Raw genomic sequence first — 18780 nt, 5'->3', positions numbered from 1 at the left:
GGAGAAGCGCCCATCTGCTTCTCCACCCCTCCCCCTCTCCTTCTTCTCTGTCTCTCTCTTCCCCTCCCTCAGCCGAGGCTCCACTGGAGCAGGGATGGCCCGGGCTCTGGGGATGGCTCCTCGGCCTCTGCCCCAGGCGCTGGAGTGGCTCTGGTCGCAACAGAGCGACGCTTCCTGGTGGGCAGAGCGTCGCCCCCTGGTGGGCGTGCCGGGTGGATCCCGGTCAGGCACATGCGGGAGTCTGTCTGACTGTCTCTCCCCGTTTCCGGCTTCAGAAAAATACAGAAAAAATAAATAAATTAAAAAAAAATAAAAATGAACAAAATAAAAATAGCCAGAAATAGCTTGTCTCAGACTCTTGGCTGGATGTTTCCTATTATTAGTGGGACATTTAGAAAACATAATTTCATTACATATGGAATTAGAGATTGATTATAGCATATATAGACTGCCTTGTTTTCCAGTCATCTCCTCTGGAGGCGAACTCTCAGGTGAAGTAATGTGCTCAGGGTGCACTGCCAGCCAGTGGCAGGTACCTTTGTTCGGACCTTTGAATTGTGTGTTGGGAGAACAATATATATTTTCATAACTCTTCAGGACATCTTTGGTACGCTGAATCTGTAGGAGATGCATCAATATTTGAAAATATTGATGTTTTCACATTGGAATTTTAGTGTCATTTAAGAACATACATTTTTGTTTTTTTCTTCTTGTATACCTGTGTGTTCAGAAGGTAATTAGATGACGCGATCAGACTTCACCAATTTATGGCCTAAAGATGTGCGTGTACAAAAAGACAGTGCCCATGTTAAGAAGCATCTTGCCTTTGACTCCCACTGGGACTGGACGAGGGTACCCCTGCTTGTATTCCTAGGTCTGAGGGTAAGGGATGCTGTCTGGATCTCTAGTTTGTCAGCAGGATAGTGTATACAATTTACCAAACACCAGTTCCAAAAACGCCTCTTTGCAAATGCAAAGCAACTAAAGGTATATGATGGGCTGATGCCTGAGATCCCTTCAACTGAGAAAGGCACAAACCCTCTGACAGTCCTCCTTGATTCTGTTGCTCTATTAAGTGTTCAAAATTCACTGCTATATGAAATGATCTCTCCCTTCAAGTTCTCTAAGAAGGCACTGGCGCTGCAAGCCTCACCCAGCACCTGCACTCCGGGGGCTAAGTGAGCATCCACGGTGCTTGCCGGGCTGCGGCTGGCTTGGCCATGCCGGGTCCTTGCAGAGCCCCTTTGCAGTGTGAGGCAGCACTGCTACATGCAGGTGCAGTAGGGACTGGGTTAAACAGGTCTGCTGTTGCAGATAGACAGGAGGTACCTTTCTGGCTGGAGCTGTGCGTGGATTGGAGTTTCCAGGGCCTTATCAGGAGCCACCCCTAGTGACACAGCCAGTGCCAGAACTAACTTTGACTTTCACTCTTCGCCAAGGGCTTGCAGAACACCTTAAAGGAAAAAGATGGAGGCGCTGAGAGTTCAGATGTTCATGCCCTGCGCCTTTGAAAGCTTGTATCTGTAAGTGAAGTCTTATTCTGGAAACAATCCTGGGACCACTTAACAGAAGTGATTATTTTTTTTTTGAAGGAGGAGACCAGAGAAAGGGAAGGTTTTTTTGGGAGTTAAAAATACTTTGTGGCGTTAATCAGCTTGAGCTGAACCTCTAGGAGGTGGATACATGAAGGAGAAAATGAATGTTTTGGGGACAAAATGCTAGCTCTTGGTTTTGCCTTTTTGTTTAAAATTGAATGTTGGTCTTAAATTAATAATGCCAAAAATGACTGCTTAATAAAATCTGAGAACAGAGCTAGATTTATGATTACAAGCTAGGCTGCAGTTCAGCTTTGTTATGAACTGAAAAATGGTTTTTCTTTCAGGAAAGAGAGTGTGTCTGATAGTAACATTTGTCAGAACTATCCTATTGCAGACACTTGGGGTGTTTGCTTCTCCTTTTTTTTTAATTCCTGACTGTGGACTAGTAACAGTTGCATTAATAACATCTCCTTTGCATTTCTATGTATATGGATTGTTTTTCTCTCTGAGAGGAAGACAGGACATCTGCAATCAGAATCATCTGCAGGTACATGTAGTGCGAGTTTGGGATAGTCACTTTTAGAATTACTAAAACAGAAGCATACTGAATGCATGACCCCTCTCCCCAGCCCCTTTAGCATCAGCTCTCAGTGTTAGGCAGTAAGATTTGGAAACAATACTAAAAGCTGTGTCCCTCGGTAAATAGGCATTCAAGCAAATCAACTTATGCAAAAGCCACCTCTGGAGCTTAATAATTATTTACTGAATGTTCCTGGGTCATGAGAGAGGTTCCGATTAAGCCAGAAAAGCATCATGCTCAGCAGCTTGTGAAGGTGTGTTTAAAGACAGCAAGAATAATGGAAAAATACTAAATGTAGCTGGACTATTTTGAGAATCTGATTCTTAAAAAAAAAATTCCCAAAATTTAAATGTGGTTAAAGTGCATTACATTCAGTAGATATATCTTCAAAAAGTCTTACAGAAACTTTTTAAATGATTTCTAATTTCTTGTGCTCCTTTTGCTGCATTGAGTTTGCTTTTACAAATTATTTTTTCATTCTGTATGTCATTAAAACAGTTTAATTATCTCTCTAAAATGATAGAGTATTTTTAATGAACAAAGTAAATATAATTATGTATTTAAAATGTCATCATGCTAGAAATGTTTAAATTTCTGCTTTAAAATCAGATAGTACTAAATATGATTGCTAACCCTTGAGGTTCATACTCCATAAAAATGTCCTTTATAACTTAAACATTTTTTAAATATTAATTTTAAACAAATAAATGGATGTCATGAATGGCTAAAACATGTCATTCTGATGCAGCTTAAGTGCAGTGTGATGGTGTTACTCTTGAAGGTATACTTTAATTAATTCTTAATTTCAATGACTTTTGTTTAATTATTTGAATTATTTTTGTTCTAGTTACCTAAAGTACCTGGCATAGGAGCTTACTTCCCCATAAACTCAGAATGAAGTTCCTAGCTTTTGTCTTCGACAAAACTTGTTCTCTGAGCTATTGCTCATTAACTTCTTTGTGCCTGTTATTTGAAGGAGGGCACACACTATGAATTAATTGTTCCTTTTGTATTTTCCTCTAGGAAATCAAAGGAACACCATAGCAACAGTCTTAAGAGTTTGGGCTTTCTAGAAAGTAACAATTGTAAGATGCTAAGAGATTCAAGGGATGCCAGTGCAAGAATTAAAGCACCGTGGATTGGAGAAGAAATCCCAGCCAGACCTTTACTTATTGTCTATATTGTCTACATGATGTGCTGACCACCATTCATAAATATGTGTGTGTGTGTGTGTGTGTGTGTGTGTGTGAGAGAGAGAGAGAGAGAGAGAGAGAGAGAGAGAGAGAGAGAGGAGGGGAGATAGTGAGACAGACTCCCACATGCACCCCGACTGGGATTCACAAAGCAGCCCCCTCTGGGGCCGGTGCTTGAATTGACTAAGCTCAATCCTCAGTGCCTGGGGCCGACCCTTGAACCAGTAGAGCCCCTGACTGTGAGATGGGAAGAGAGGGAGGAGTAGGAGAGAGCAGGGGAAAGAAGCAGATGGTTGCTTCTCATGTGTGCCCTGATTGGGGATTGAACCTGGGACGTCTGCATGCCGGGCCGACACTCTATCCTCTGAGCCAACTGGCTAGGGCCCCAGTTGACCATTTACTATAAGGCAACTGTTTGGGGTAGGAGAAAACTCTATTAAATATATATATGTTGATTATAAGATCTTTTCTGACTTGGAAAGTCTTAAAATGTGAAGGGAAAGCTTGTCTTAGAATTAAGGCAATACAGTAAGTTTTTGAACTCATATCTCCTTGGAAAAACACATCTCTGTCATTGGATGATTTAAGCAGATGGTTTGGGTAAAAGTCTTCCAACATCAGGGTTCTAGTATTATCTGATTTTATGAAGTGGGGTATTTGTTAGGATACAGGCACCAAATTTACCCATTGAACAGATATTTATTTCATTGTACTATGTGCCAGATATTCTTCTAGGTGCTGGGGATTCTATATGAGAATAAAAGTTTCTGATCATGAAGCTGCTACATCCTTAAGTTTGGGTCAGGGCCAGTGGCAGAGGACTCAACCTCATAGTCCAAAATGGCTGCTGGAGCTCCTGCTATTACAGCCAAATTCCAGGACTAATGGCAGCAGTTTTAGAGAATGGTATGTCTCTTTAAGGAGAATTCCTGGATGTACTACATAACATTTCTGAATATCACTGGCAAAACGTAGGCACGAGGCCTAATTCCTGGAAACCTGGGGAATATTGTAGGTGGCAGTATACTAGCCCAAACAAGGAGAAAATAGGGAATAAATATTAGATTGGTTGAGTTTTAGCTCTTAGGTTGAAACTTTGATTTTTTCCCCCGAAATAACTGGTATTTTCTAAAATGTCACAAAAACCATCTGTGGTATACCAGAACACACCAGACCAGCTTAAGTCAAACGAGAGATTTATTGGTACCTGTAAATCAACATCCAACATGCAGAGTTATACATGGTTTGATTCAGGTGCTACTGTCTTCCAAACACTGGTTCCTTCCTCATTCTTCTCAGTTCTGTGTTCCCTCTTTCAACTCACAGTACTGTTTCATCTTGTTTGGATTTTTTCCCCCAGATAGGCCCTGGAAGTTCCAGATTTACATTCTACATTCTATCATCTTTCCAAATCTTAATATAAAGAGAGTTATTTTACCCTAGAAGTTCTAGTCAAAGGCATAGGGTTGACTCTTATTGGGCTATCTTGTAACAGAGCTCATTCAGTGTGATAGGCCAACCTGGGAAGTAGCACCACGGTAACCTCATGAACTGAGTATGAGGAGGCTGGTTCTTCAAAGTGAAATCAAGGTATTTTATCAAAGAAGTGGGACAGGGTCCTGGGTCGGCATAAGTGACATGTGAACACCATAAGTCATTAGTACTATTTGCAAGGCTGCCTTCTTTTTTTTTAATTTTTTTTTTTGTTAGTGAGGGGACAGACAGGTAAGAGATGCACAGGAAGGGAGAGAGATGAGAAGCATCAATTCATAGTTTTGGCACTTTAATTGTCCATTGATTGCTTTTTTATACATGCTTTGTCTGGGGGTCTCCAGCAGAGCCAGTTACCTATTGCTCAAGCCAGTAACCTTGGGCTCAAGTCAGTGACCTTTGGGCTCAAACCAGTGACCATGGGGCCATGTCTATGAACCCACACTTAAGCTGGTGACCCCCTGCACTCACGTTGGTGAGCCCATGCTCAAACTGGTAAGCTCAGTGTTTCTAGCCTTAGTTTTCAGCATCCCAGGTCAACGCTCTATACCAGGCATCCCCAAACTATGGCCCGCAGCCCCCTGAGGCCATTTGTCCGGACCCTGCCTCACTTCTGGAAGGGGAACCTCTTTCATTGGTGGTCAGTGAGAGGAGCACTGTATGTGGCAGCCCTCCAACGGTCTGAGGGACAGTGAACTGGCCCCCTGTGTAAAACGTTTGAGGACCCCTGCTCTATACACTGCACCACCACTGGTCAGGCACAAGGCTGCCTTCTACACCATGACAGGGGCACTCATTGACTACTCCTGAGACTATAGTTCATACTTTTGTCTTGATTTCCATACAGTATTGCAAACTTAGTAGACATACAGTAATTGTTAAGTGATTGCAGTGTAAGGTTTTTACTGTTATGTTGTCAAGACAAGTGTACAGAACATCCCTGTGCCTGGGACACTTATTTGAATAAGAATAGAGAGTTTGTCTTTAAAAAGTTGTTTTTGCAATTACTTTCACACAAACATCTGAATTTTGTCATACTGTCAAAATTTTTGGATTAAAAGTTCTCCCTTTGAAAATACGGTAGGTGGTATCAATTACAGGCCATATCAATTGCATACACCTCATGGGGGATGAGCTTTTCTGAGCCTTTTAAAACATTGCAGCTAGTTATGAATTGGGACTCCATAGTTGGACAGAGTAAGCAAGAATTCTAGAGTGTGGTCTCGTGGAAGGAAGCTTGAAATGAAGGACGGAAAGCTTGAGCGTGGGCACCTGAGCTCCTCCTTTAGAGCTGTTTGGTGGTCTGACTTTTGAAGACAGTTTTTTGAAGGGAATTGAGTGTTCAGAGTATGGCACACCGTAGCAGTATCTGTGGAAAAATGGAGATCAGTGTGGTCATAAAGTGAGAAAATGACATCCTTGTGTCCTTAGTTGACAATATTTTTTATTAAGAGCTTGACATTCTCCTTAGTTGGAGTATAGAGAAATAAGATATTCTTTGAAAGTGGTGAAAATAACCAACTTAAAAAAATATGATGATGAAAATTGCCTGGAAAACATTGTTCATATATTACTGAGTTCTCTTAACGTTTTGGTCATCACTCCTAAAGAAATTCTTTTCAAGCAAACATTCTCAACATATTTTAATTTTATTTTATAAAATGTGTACTAATATATTATACATGTACAAAAATAGAAAATAAAATGATGGATAAAAAATATACATATAAAGAAATGTTTTAATTTTTCTTCCTATACCCCAAGGTATCATTCTTTTGTGTCCTCTCTTGAAGAATATTGATGTATTGGGAGTATTATTAATGTTCTATTGATTTTGACTAACTGGTTATTGAGCTAACCAGTTATTGAGATTATACTCACTGGTATCTGCTGAAGGTCTGGTTTAAGGACTATTAGTCTTAAGTAGATATGAAGATCCAGTTTTTGTCAAATAATTGTAAGTGTTGGTAAAGATTTCAGATTTTAACTTATATATCATTGATAGGTTGGTAATTCTTTTTAGTATGTTTCCTCATTCTGTTTAATGAAATGTACAGAGTCACAGAGGACAGAACTGTCTACTTTGGACACCATAATATCCCTCATCAGAAGCTTGTCTTTGAAAAGCATACAGATGTTTGTTGAAGGAAAGAAGAGGAGAAATATGAGCTGTTTGCAAGCCTTTTTTATTTTCTGTGCACCAGGCACCTGTAGTATTGACTGTTTGAGCTGGTAATATTTATTACTCCAAAATGCTGGAATTTGGGCAGGTTGTCTTCTTCTTTCTTTTTTTGACCACTAACACCCAGGATTGGCAATAACATAAGTTAGGAAGATCTCAATTTGTGAAGCCAAACTCTGAAATCTGTTATTTTCACAGTGACATGGTTATACTCTCAGCTATTTTAAGTATAAGTGCAAGTAAAAACAAGTAATTTCTTACTTAGTTCAACCTCAGTTCTTGTTGGCAATTGTCTCCACTATACATGGTGAAAACTTTGGGAAGACTGGAGAGATGAAGATAGTGAAAGTGCTGATCATTCTGAAATGCTTGAATGTCATTTCAAATGAAATCATTTACCAACTCTTCTTCCTGTGATCTGTGCACATGAGGCACTTTCAAAAGCCTCCTAAGAATTTCTTTCAGCTGACAGAGCAAATTGGTTGGGAACTGTGCCTCTAGATTCAGCCTTTATGTTGATTTTAGTTATAATAAAGTAGTTGTTTGTAACATAAAGATCCATTGGCAATGTCTGGACTGGTGTTTTTGTCTGTCTGGGTGTATGGCCCATTGACCCGGCTGAGGAGGCCTCCCCCTGCCATCCCTCCCACTCCACCCCACCCCATCCCATCCCACCCCATCCTACCCTACCCCACCCCACCCATCCCATCCCAACCCACCCCACCCCACCCCACCTCACCCCCATCTCATCCCGTCCCATCTCACACATTGATTCCGTTTCAGAAGGACTTTCAGAGCCCTTGTCAGGCTTCTGGACATGGGCATGGAATGGGAATTTCCTCAGACATGGATGAAAGTACTCTGGTCCAAGAATTGGAGATATGGGTTCATGTCCCAGCTCCTACTAAATGACTGGATTTTTGGGGTGTTTGACTCTTAGTTTCCGAACATGGCCAGGCATCAGAATCAGCTGCAGAACTTTTGTAGACATATTGATTCCTGAGACTTACCAATACTGAAATCAATATCTAGGGGTGGAGATTGGGCGTTTTGATTTTAGACAGCGTACTCAGCTGATGTTGTGACAGCCTTGTGCATTTGGAAACCCCTATGGCTTAACTTATCCATAACATAGAGTTCTCACCTGTACTTCTTGAAGCAAATGTTGTGCCTGTCTGTGTCCACGTCTCCACCGTGGCTGTGAGCATCCGCTGTGTGCTTTCCTGGGCAGAGCTACTTGTGCCGTCATGCAGGTAGATATTCAGCTTTTTACTTTATGACTCATGAGATATCACAGGATCAATTATCTTCTCTTTTCACCTCTGAAAAACTTTGTCAAGTTCTCTGAATTAATTATGGATTGCCTAAACCTTAAAAGACCAATCTGCTATGGCCCAGACTTGCATATAGATGTATACAAAATTGCTTCCTTGCACCTGGAAAGAAGTAGCATGTTTATAATTTAATACTTTTACTAAGTTTTGAACTCTGCTCCTATTTATTAGACTGTGTTTCAGTCATATGCTTAGCTTTTTTAAAATCGAATTTAGTGGGATGACATTGGTTACAAAGCCATACAGATTTCAAGTGCGCAACTCAAAAATATGGAATGCTTCCTGAATTAGTGTGTCGTCCTTGGTCAGGAGCCATGCTAATCTCTGCATCGTTCCAATTTTGGTGTATAGGCTGGTGAAATGAGCACCATGTGCTTAGTGTTTCACACCTATTACAAATTTTAATCCTCATCATAATGCTGACAGGCAGACATATTAAAACTCTTTATTAATAAGAAAAATCAAAGCGCAGAGACGGCCTAATTAGGCCACAGTTCAGGTTAGTAAGTGGCAGAGCTGGGTTCTGCGTGAGAAAGTGAAGAGAGGAAAAGCAGCAAAAAGTTCACCAGCTCCTTCAGCCCAGAGACCAATTAAACTGACCACCAGTTTCCTCCCTTGGACGAGCCCAGTGTGCACACCGGAGACTGACCTCTAAGGTTGAGTAAAGGGCTTGGCATCACTCTCCAAGGTGAGGAGCAGTCAGGCAGGTATTGTTTGGATGCTGGGGTGATGGATTTCCTAGAATGTCTGAGATATTTAAGTAGTGAATGAAGGCAGTGGAACGAACTGTTTGAATTTAGGAATAGACCAGATTACTTGGAGCACATATCCGCCAGGTACTCGTGACTACCCAGTGTCCATATTCCAGCCGCCGGGTTGAGTGCTTTAACTTACTAACAGTAGCCACTCAGTCAACACAATACCTCTGGGCAGAGCATTTTGGAGAGGTTCAGAGAGGTGGAATGGCACCTTGAAAGACCACTGCTCACCAGGGACTGAACTAGAGTTTGAGCCCAGTTGAATACAGTCCTCCTGAAGTCACTGTTCAGAAATTCCCAGTTCTCAGGGAAGCTGTGTGTCTGGCTTTAGTTATCCAGATGAGTGCCAGTAAAGCTTTTGTCTCTCTCTTTTTTTTTAATTTTTAAAAAAATTTTCTTAAGTGAGGAGTGGGGAGGCAGAGAGACAGACTCCCGCATGTGCCCCAACCAGGATCCACTTGGCAAGCCCCCTACAGGGCGATGCTCTGCCCATCTGGGGCCACTGCTCCATTGCTCAGCAACTGAGCTATTTAACATCTGAGGTGAAGCCAGATCCTCAGTGCCCGGGGCCAGTTTGCTCCAACCAAGCCATGACTGCAGGAGAGAGAGAGAGGAGAGGGGCAGGGGTGGAGAAGCAGATGGTCACTTCTCCTGTGTGCCCTGAGTGGGAATCGAACCTGGGCCTTCCACATGCTGGGCCGACGCTCTACTGCTGAGCTATCCTGCCAGGGCTCTATAAACCTTTTTTTCTTTAAGTGGCTTTCAGAGGGTGATTTCTTAAGGTGAGATGTATACTTTCCCATGTGGAACTAGATAAGAGTTGAATAATCTAGATAATGGACTTAATTTTAAGGCACCACATAAAAATTTGATGGCCATGGCTTTAACCTCTATGAAATCAGAGAGCAAGTAGTCCCAGCACAGAGAAAAACCTCAATGATTATTTGTTGAATAAATGACCTTTACATCCTCTGATTAGAAGGAGTCAGACTCAGGAATTAGGGTTATCTAACAGAGATGGATTTTCTTAAGCCCTGGATGAATTCAGTTAGCTTTTAAAATTAAATATGTTTGGACAGCTCTCCTTGCTTACCATTAGTGGCTTCAGTATAAGGTCCTTATTTTATTATTTATTTATTTATTTATTTATTTAAAGGGGGGAGATAGAGAGACAGACTCCTGCATGTGCCTCGACTGTGATCTACCTGGCAAACCTTGTGTGGGGCTGATGCTCGAATCAACCAAGCTATTTTTAGCAACTGAGGCTAACACACAGTCACAAATGAGAGAGGAAGTGGGAGAGAAGGGAAGAAGAAGAGGGAGAGAGAAGCTGATGGTCACTTCTCATGCGTGCCCTGACTGGGAATCGAACCTGGGATGACTGCACACTGGGCAGATGCTTTATCCACTAGCCAACCTGCCAGGGCCAGGTCTTATTTTAAAAATAAGCTTTGCGGTCACCTTTAATGTTCTCACCTCAATTATGGGTTTAAAAGATTATGCTCATTTGTCTTGCTAACGTTTGGAAATGTGGATATCTTTTTTCTGTCTATAAGGTGATAATTGCAGGTTCAGTTATTTCTAAGGGCATGGGATGTTCAAAATGGAGAGTAATGCTGACAATCTGGGAGTTATCTTAATGATGTAGAAATGTTATTCAGGGAACGTGCGCAATGAAGTGACTACAATCTTCCTCGGTACTTTATTTTTGGAAGATTTATTAATAATTGCAATTAGTGAGCTCTGCCAGATTTTCTTTAGTGGGGGTTTCCTGTCTCAAAATGTATTTTTTTTCCTGTTTGGATATTTAAGTAACTACTTTAAATGATTTTATTGTAGACTTTAAAGTGAAGCCTGACCATGGTTGATCACTCATAATTTTAATTTAAGATGTCTCAAGAATGCTTTACTGTTAATTGAAAGGGTTTTCTCCCAGTATCACTACCAGTGGCTTGTCCTGAGCAGCTAATTACTGCGATTATCCCACAGCTGCGTTTACGACAGCACAAAGGTTTGCTTCTGTATTTATCAAAAGGATCAGCCTCTCTGGGAATGCTGTAACCTGACAGGCTTTGAATACTAAGACTATTTGTTTATTTATTTATTTTAAATAGTGCTCCCCACCACTACCTTTCTTTCCTTGGTTTAGGTAAGTATATTTTATTAATAGTTTTCAAGGTTTCTTAGTAGATCTTTCCAGGTGAATATATTATTTTGAGTAATAGCTGCTTTTATTATGTGGATAAATACACGGCGTTACAGTCAGAAGCAGGATGTCAGCTTTGTTTAATCTTTGTGTGTCTGTAGGAAACTGTAAAAAAAAAAAAAGAGAGAGAGAGAGAGGGTTCAGTTCTTCTGGGATGCTGAAGACACCCAGGAGAACCAGTGTGCTGGAGAATCCCTACCTTCCCATCTTATTGTCAAAATACTGTCGGTGGTGATCCAGTCTCCTTTTTCCAGCCAAGTGGTGACTGCGATCACTCAAGTCCTGTCTTTGTGTTCTTAAATTAGTGGCATATATTCTGCCATTGAGAAAAATCATTATTGTTTTGTTTACTTTAGGGGGAAAAAAGACTAAAGAAGAAATTTACCTGTAATTCTACTTCCATGCTGGCAACTGTGGGCATCTTTATACATTCCCTGGTAGTGATGTGCATGTATTTGAATGTATACATACTTTACTTATTTTAAATTAGAGTGTACGTCGGCCTAGCGTGCGGAGGACCCGGGTTCGATTCCCGGCCAGGGCACACAGGAGAAGCGCCCATTTGCTTCTCCACCCCTCCGCCGCGCTTTCCTCACTGTTTCTCTCTTCCCCTCCCACAGCCGAGGCTCCATTGGAGCAAAGATGGCCCGGGCACTGGGGATGGCTCTGTGGCCTCTGCCTCAGGTGCTAGAGTGGCTCTGGTCACAACATGGGGACGCCCAGGATGGGCAGAGCATCGCCCCCTGGTGGGCAGAGCGTCGCCCCTGGTGGGCGTGCCGGGTGGATCCCGGTCGGGCGCATGCGGGAGTCTGTCTGACTGTCTCTCCCTGTTTCCAGCTTCAGAAAAATGAAAAAAAAAAAAATTAGAGTGTAAATACATTTTTAAATTCTTTTTAATTTACTCTTATTATATGCATTTTCTATATTGCTCATAAAAATTAGGGGATATTTCAAAATGAATAGAAGCGATAAAAAAAGAAGCATTTGATTTTCTTTTATTAAACAAGAACATCATGCCTGACCTGTGGTGGCACAGTGGATAAAGCGTCGATCTGGAAATGCTGAGGTCGCCGGTTCGAAACCCTGGGCTTGTCTGGTCAAGGCACATATAGGAGTTGATGCTTCCAGCTCCTCCCCCCTTCTCTCTCTCTGTCTCTCTCTCCCTCCCTCTCCTCTCTAAAAATGAATAAAGAAAAAAAAAAAAGAAAAAATAAACAAGAACATCAGAAAAGCAAATGATAAGTCAAAAAACGTTTAATTATGCAAATGAGATGCAAACCCAGCTTTGATTTCATTGGTGAAAATGCACTATACAAAAGGCTGGAAGTACTGGAGTATCGGCATGTTCCCTGACCCCCTAATTTTTGTGAGCAGGTACTTTGGTCTGTAGTTGTGTATTTAAAAAAATACTATGTTATCAAATTCATGTATTAAGATTTACTTCTTTTTTTTTGTTTGTTTGTTCTTTTCTGAAGCTGGAAACGGGGAGAGACAGACAGACTCCCGCATGCGCCCCACCAGGATCCACCCAGCATGCCCACCAGGGGCAATGCTCTGCCCTCCAGGGGGCGATGCTCTGCCCCTCCAGGGCGTCGCTCTGCCGAGACCAGAGCCACTCTAGCGCCTGGGGCAGAGGTCAAGGAGCCATCCCCAGCACCCGGGCCATCTTTGCTCCAATGGAGCCTTGGCTGCGGGAGGGGAAGAGAGAGACAGAGAGGAAGGAGGAGGGATGGAGAAGCAAATGGGCGCTTCTCCTATGTGCCCTGGCTGGGAATCGAACCCTGGTCCCCTGCACGCCAGGCTGATGCTCTACCGCTGAGCCAACCGGCCAGGGCCAGATTTACTTCTTTTAAACTTATTTTGTGCTTAAATCTCTTTAACAGTTTTAATTTTTCTCCTGCCTTGTTGAGGTGTAATTGATGCAAATTGTATACATTTAAGGTGTATAATGTGATAATTTGATACGTGTATTTATTGTGAAATGATTATAATCAAGCTAAATAACACACCTGTCACTTCACATAATTACCACTGTTTTTAGTGAGTAAAATTATTACCTATAGCCATCATGCTGTACCTCAGATCCCCAGAAAAAGTCTGTACCCTTTGACTAACATCTACCTTTATAATTTACTTAACTATCCTTAACAAGTGTAGGTGTTTTAGAATTGTTTGCAACTTAAAATAGCTTTGTAATGTCAGGTTTTCTGCATTTTGAGTTATTTTCTTAGGAAAGTTGTCCACTAATGAAATTTTTAATCAAATTATCTGAACAATTTCATAGCTTTTGATAACACTGTTAAGGTTTCTTAAATTACTGTAATATATATCAGCAATGGCTCAGAGAGATATTATCATTAGACTTTTTCATTAGCAGTGTAAAAAAATTGGATTGTACCTTGAGTATTGTTTTGCATCTGGCTTTTCTAAATATATTAAATTGTGTCCTTCCTCATTCTCAATACCCACCTGACACCATACATACTTAGGTTATTACAGTATTATCGACTCTGTTTCCTATATTGCAGCGTATATCTGTGTGACTGTTCTGTAACTGCCCCTTCTTAATCTCTTCCCCTTTTTCACGCAGTCCCTCAAGCTTCCTCCCCTCTGGCAACTGTCTGTACTCTGTGTCTGTGAGTCTGTTTCTATTTTGTTTGTTCACTCATTTTGGTCTTTAGATTCCACATATGAGTGAGATCATATGGTATTTGCCTTTCTCTGACTGGCTTATTTCATTTAGCATAATACCCTTTAGGTCCATCCAGGATATCACAAATAGTAAAGTATATGATTGTCTAACCACTACACTGTATGCCAGAAACTAATACAAATAATATTAACTGCAAACTATAATTGAAAAATAAAATTTTAAGTTCCTTTAAAAATATAAATTTTAGAAGAATGACTTAAAAGAAGAATTACAAATAAGTTTATTATACTGTGTAGTTGTTATTCAGAACAACAAATATAATTCCACATCATTTTTAATGGCTGCATTATATTACCTTATATGAACCAATCACAATTTACTGAAACAGTTTCTAGTGCTGAGTAACAAGGAGACTATTAGCAGGACTTTTATTGTGTAGTTTTCTGGAACGGGGGAGGGTGAAGCACAAACAGTTCTTCATCCTCTAGCATGTTCTGTTACCTGCAGAATTTGAAGGCATTCACAAGGATGGCCAATGATTTACGGGATTTAGTTATTTATTTTTTGTTAGAAGATAAAGACTATACTGGGTTTATACTCAAGGAGGGGAATAAGGGTGTTTCCCTTGGAGAGTGACTTACACAAGAGTGAATATTTTCTCAAATGTTACTTTTTTTCCAGTTTCAGATGCTAAGATTTTGTACTGTTTGTCCCAAACATATATATGTTTAGTTGAGAGGAGGGGAGATACAGGTACAGACTCTCACATGTGCCTTGACTGGGATCCACCCGGCAGCCCTGGGGCTGATGCTCAAGTACTGAGCTATTTTTAGCACCTGAGGCTGATGCGCTCCAATTGAGCTATCCTCAACGCTGGGGGCCATGCTCCAACCAGTTGAGCCACTGCTGTGGGAGGAGAAGAGAGAGAGAAGGGGGAGGGGGAATAAGCAGATGGCTGCTTCTCCTGTGTGCTGGGAATCAAACCCTGGACATCCATATGCTGGGCCAACACACTATCCACTGAGCCACTGGCCAGGGCCCATAAACATATTTTTTATAAAAATATATTGCTAGACAGTGGGACACTTGAATCCATGTAAACAATAAATTAAAAATTAATAAAAATTAAAATATATATATATATTGCTAGAAATTGAAAACAACTAATGGTGATGGAAGAAGACTTGACTTGGGGTGGCAAATGTATAGTGCAGTATATGGAGATTTATTATGGAATGGTACATCTGAAACCTATGTAAATTTATTGACCAATGTTACCCCAATAAAATAAAAAAAATTTCTACATAATAATAATAATAGCAACAGTGACTGTTTATTGAGGCAGTACTACGTGGTGCTCTTTGTATTAGATAATTTATGTGAATTTTTCTATTTTATTTAATCCTCACAAAATCCGTATGAGTTAGGTCTTTAAAATATAATGATGAGCCTGACCAGACGGTTTCACAGTGGATAGAGCGTCAGACTGGGATGCGGAGGACCCAGGTTTGAGACCCTGAGGTTGCCAGCTTGAGCATGGACTCATCTGGTTTGAGCAAAAGCTCACCAGCTTGGACCCAAGGTCGCTGGCTCGAGCAAGGGGTTACTCAGTCCGCTGAAGGCCCGTGGTCAAGGCACATATGAAAAAGCAATCAATGAACAACTAAGGTGTCACAATGAAAAACTATTGATTGATGCTTCTCATCTCTCTGTTCCTGTCTGTCTGTCCCTGTCTCTCCCTCTCTCTGTTTCTGTAAAAAAAAAAAAAAAAAAAAAAAAAAAAAATATATATATATATATATATATATATATATATATATAAATATATAAAATGATGCATGATGGACACAGAACACAATCAACAGTTCAAATGCTGTAGAGATGTTTACCTGAAATCTATATATTCTTATTGACCAATGTAACCCCATTAAATTTAATTTCTAAATAAATAGTAAAAAAAAGAAAAAATAGAATGATGCAACAGGAATTAAACAAACACCTCCCATTTTGATAAATGGGTAATTGGGAAAATAACTATTGTTATCCCTCTTTTCTGGATATGGTATCTAAAACAAAGAGGGGTTTAATAACTTGATGATGTCACCGAGCTGGCAGTTTAAGCAACCCAAAACATATATAGAAAAATTAGGAATTTTTTTCTTCTTAACTTATGACTAGTGTCTAAGCATTTTGAATAATTTGGGGAAGAGCAAGTCCCACATGAGAAGTAAGCTACACGGGGAAGCACAGAGTGCACAGAGGAGACAGCCCAGCAGTGTGAGTCTGCAGGGCAGACGGTCCGGAGAAACCGGGTGGAGGCGGACTGGGCTGTCAACCAGCAGGTCTCCTCCTTTCTCAAAGACCGAGCTCCCGTTCAGTGCTAACGTTCTCATCCAAATGCATCTTTCATTAATGATTTTGCTTCCCGTACTTTAGAAACATATTTCCATTGACACAATTCACCTTTTTCTTTAAAGCACTCCATGTTAGTAAATATTTTAGACATCTGCAAGGAATTGGGATAACATGTAAAAGTAGTTATTTGGTTAGATCCGGTATAAAAGCAAATCAAGCAATTCATTCTTAAATGTGGAAGCCCAGGTACCATTGAAATGCGTTGCTTCTTGGCCTGTTGTATGGCAATGCTGTATTTGGTGGTGAGTAATATGCAATCTAAAGTGTAAAAAAGCAAAAAACAAAAATACTCAAACCAGTTAAGGCACGTGATAGAAATGCTTAGATGTAATCAAGCTAACTTATTTTAATTCATCTGCTGACTTCAGTGCTGCTACCTTTCCAGTCTTGGAGTCGACTCTGCAACCTGATTACATGTAGGCTTATTTCCTAGTTTGCTGCAATTGAGGATACCTCAAAACACAAACAAAGGGTCTAATTAGGAAAGTAAATGTGTGTTTTTTTGGTCTTTCTACAGCAGTTCCGAGGAGCATCCTGGGGCCTCCAAGCCTCCAATAAGCTCCTCCAGTATGACATCACGCATCTTGCTACGCCAGCAACTCATGCGTGAGCAGATGCAGGAGCAGGAGCGCAGGGAGCAGCAGCAGAAGCTGCAGGCGGCCCAGTTCATGCAACAGAGAGTGCCTCTGAGTCAGACACCAGCCATAAACGTCAGCGTGCCCACCACCCTTCCCTCTGCCACCCAGGTGCCGATGGAAGTCCTTAAGGTATGTGAGGATTGTTCTTGTTTGTTGGACCAAGCCCTCTGCCAAACCAGCATTTTCCATTTTCTAGGTGTTTTATTTATCTGAATGTGTAATTTGGTAATATTGACCTGTTTGGATCATATTTGTCATTGCAACCCAATTGATACCTCCATGACTTTGAATTTTAAAAGACAGATGCAAACTCCTGTAAATTTACTGGTAAACTTCACTTAAGGGGGGAAGAATGATGTTCTATGAGAAATCACAAGTAGGAATAGGTGTCTGCTTTAGCGATATCTTTCCATCTTTCTCTGGGAAAGGTTCAAATGTACAATTATCTAAAATAAACCTCTTTTAATAACTTATATACATTTATCCCTAATACATTTCATGGCCATTCTTTAATTTTCTCCTTTATTTAGTAAATAATCTTGACTATGGAATATGATTCTTTTAGAAAGTCTCTTCAGATAGAAAACGCTAGAAGAGCTTCCTACGCTTTAATAACCAGAGCACATAATTGTCTAACAGAAATGAGTTGTCTGTTTTGAGTCTCTTTGATTTCTTCCTGGAGTGGAAACTGCAGGAGGCTGTTAGCATCATTTTATCAGGGACATACACCTTCCTAATTACAAGGAAAATTGTAACAGGTCTAAGAGTAGAATTCTATCTCATGCATGTGTCCTCCACATCAAAATGGTAAGATACTCCTAGTTTAAAGATAATTACTCCAACTCTTACATATGACTGATGCAAAGAAAGTAAGTGAAGTTCTCTTACTTAAAAAATTTTTTTTAACCTTTTCACATAATATATAAATTCTGAAGAGTCCTGAGTGTAACTGTTCACTAAACAGTGTGAACTTTACACACTGGTGATTCACCTTTGGTGTTTGCATTCACTTGTGTGGTCAAAAATAAATCTCCAGATATTTAAAGTTACTACTAAAGCAAATAGAGGGACTGATATGTTATAATTGGGAAGAACATATAATCCTTACTAGGAAGAAAGAGATTCTTTAAAAAACAAATTTAAAGTCAATTGTTTTATATTTACAAAGACCTTTTAAAAATGTAGTGATGAAATAATAAAATTCTTTCATGGAAAAAAAATTAAAATTCAGTTAGCACAAAAAAGACCCAAACAGTTTGGCATAAAATTTTACTCAAGTTGATTGAAATTCTGGATATTGCCTCAATTAATGAATATTTTATCCCTTCTCCTTCTACCCTCCCCAAGTAAAGGCAAGGTTTTCTTCTGGGGATAGAGTATATATTAAATCTTTCTGTTCTGCTTGGGTGAAGATTGACAATCACTAAGTTTTTATAGATTTAAGGTTTATTTAAGACTTGTTCTGGTCTCCTGTTCACAGAAATCATAATTGTTTTGTCTATACCTTAGATTATTTAAAGTTATATGAATTTGTAATAAAACATGGAGAGATATATCTTATTTTATTCACTGTAATAGTCAACTCTTTAGATCTGAAGGACAAGTTTTAGAAGAAATATCATGGGTTTGTGTGAATAGTTTATGTCCAGTTCAAAGGTAAAATTTAATATAATATTAACGTATATTAATTGAAGTCAGTATTCCTATTAAGGACATTATATTCCATGGTGGAGAAATTACCCAAATAAAAATGTGTTGAACTATTTCCCTATTATGTTAGAAATCAGCATCA

General features: G+C 40.1%; 1 protein-coding gene and 1 non-coding gene across 5 annotated transcripts in view; one reads left to right on the top strand and one right to left on the bottom strand.

Annotated features, from left to right (window-relative positions):
* The window catches only part of MITF (melanocyte inducing transcription factor), a 287564-nt gene that overhangs the window by 169759 nt on the left and 99025 nt on the right, over nt 1–18780 (top strand). For 2 of the 4 annotated variants that reach the window (XM_066244596.1, XM_066244595.1), the window contains exons 1-2: nt 1440–1523; nt 16868–17117. In XM_066244596.1, coding sequence (XP_066100693.1) covers nt 1468–1523; nt 16868–17117 — 306 coding nt within the window. In that variant the 5' untranslated portion in view covers nt 1440–1467. Of the gene's footprint in view, nt 1–1439; nt 1524–16867; nt 17118–18780 lie in introns of those variants that run through there. The other 2 variants (XM_066244594.1, XM_066244593.1) reach the window with 1 other exon arrangement.
* Nucleotides 8583–8686, bottom strand: LOC136314816 (U6 spliceosomal RNA). The gene has a single exon (XR_010727396.1). It is a non-coding gene; the product is annotated as a U6 spliceosomal RNA (small nuclear RNA).

The sequence above is a fragment of the Saccopteryx bilineata genome, chromosome 10, assembly GCF_036850765.1.
Source record: "Saccopteryx bilineata isolate mSacBil1 chromosome 10, mSacBil1_pri_phased_curated, whole genome shotgun sequence".
NCBI lineage: Eukaryota > Metazoa > Chordata > Mammalia > Chiroptera > Emballonuridae > Saccopteryx > Saccopteryx bilineata.
Note: the sequence above shows the minus strand (reverse complement) of the source record. Positions and strands in the feature narration are given on the sequence as shown.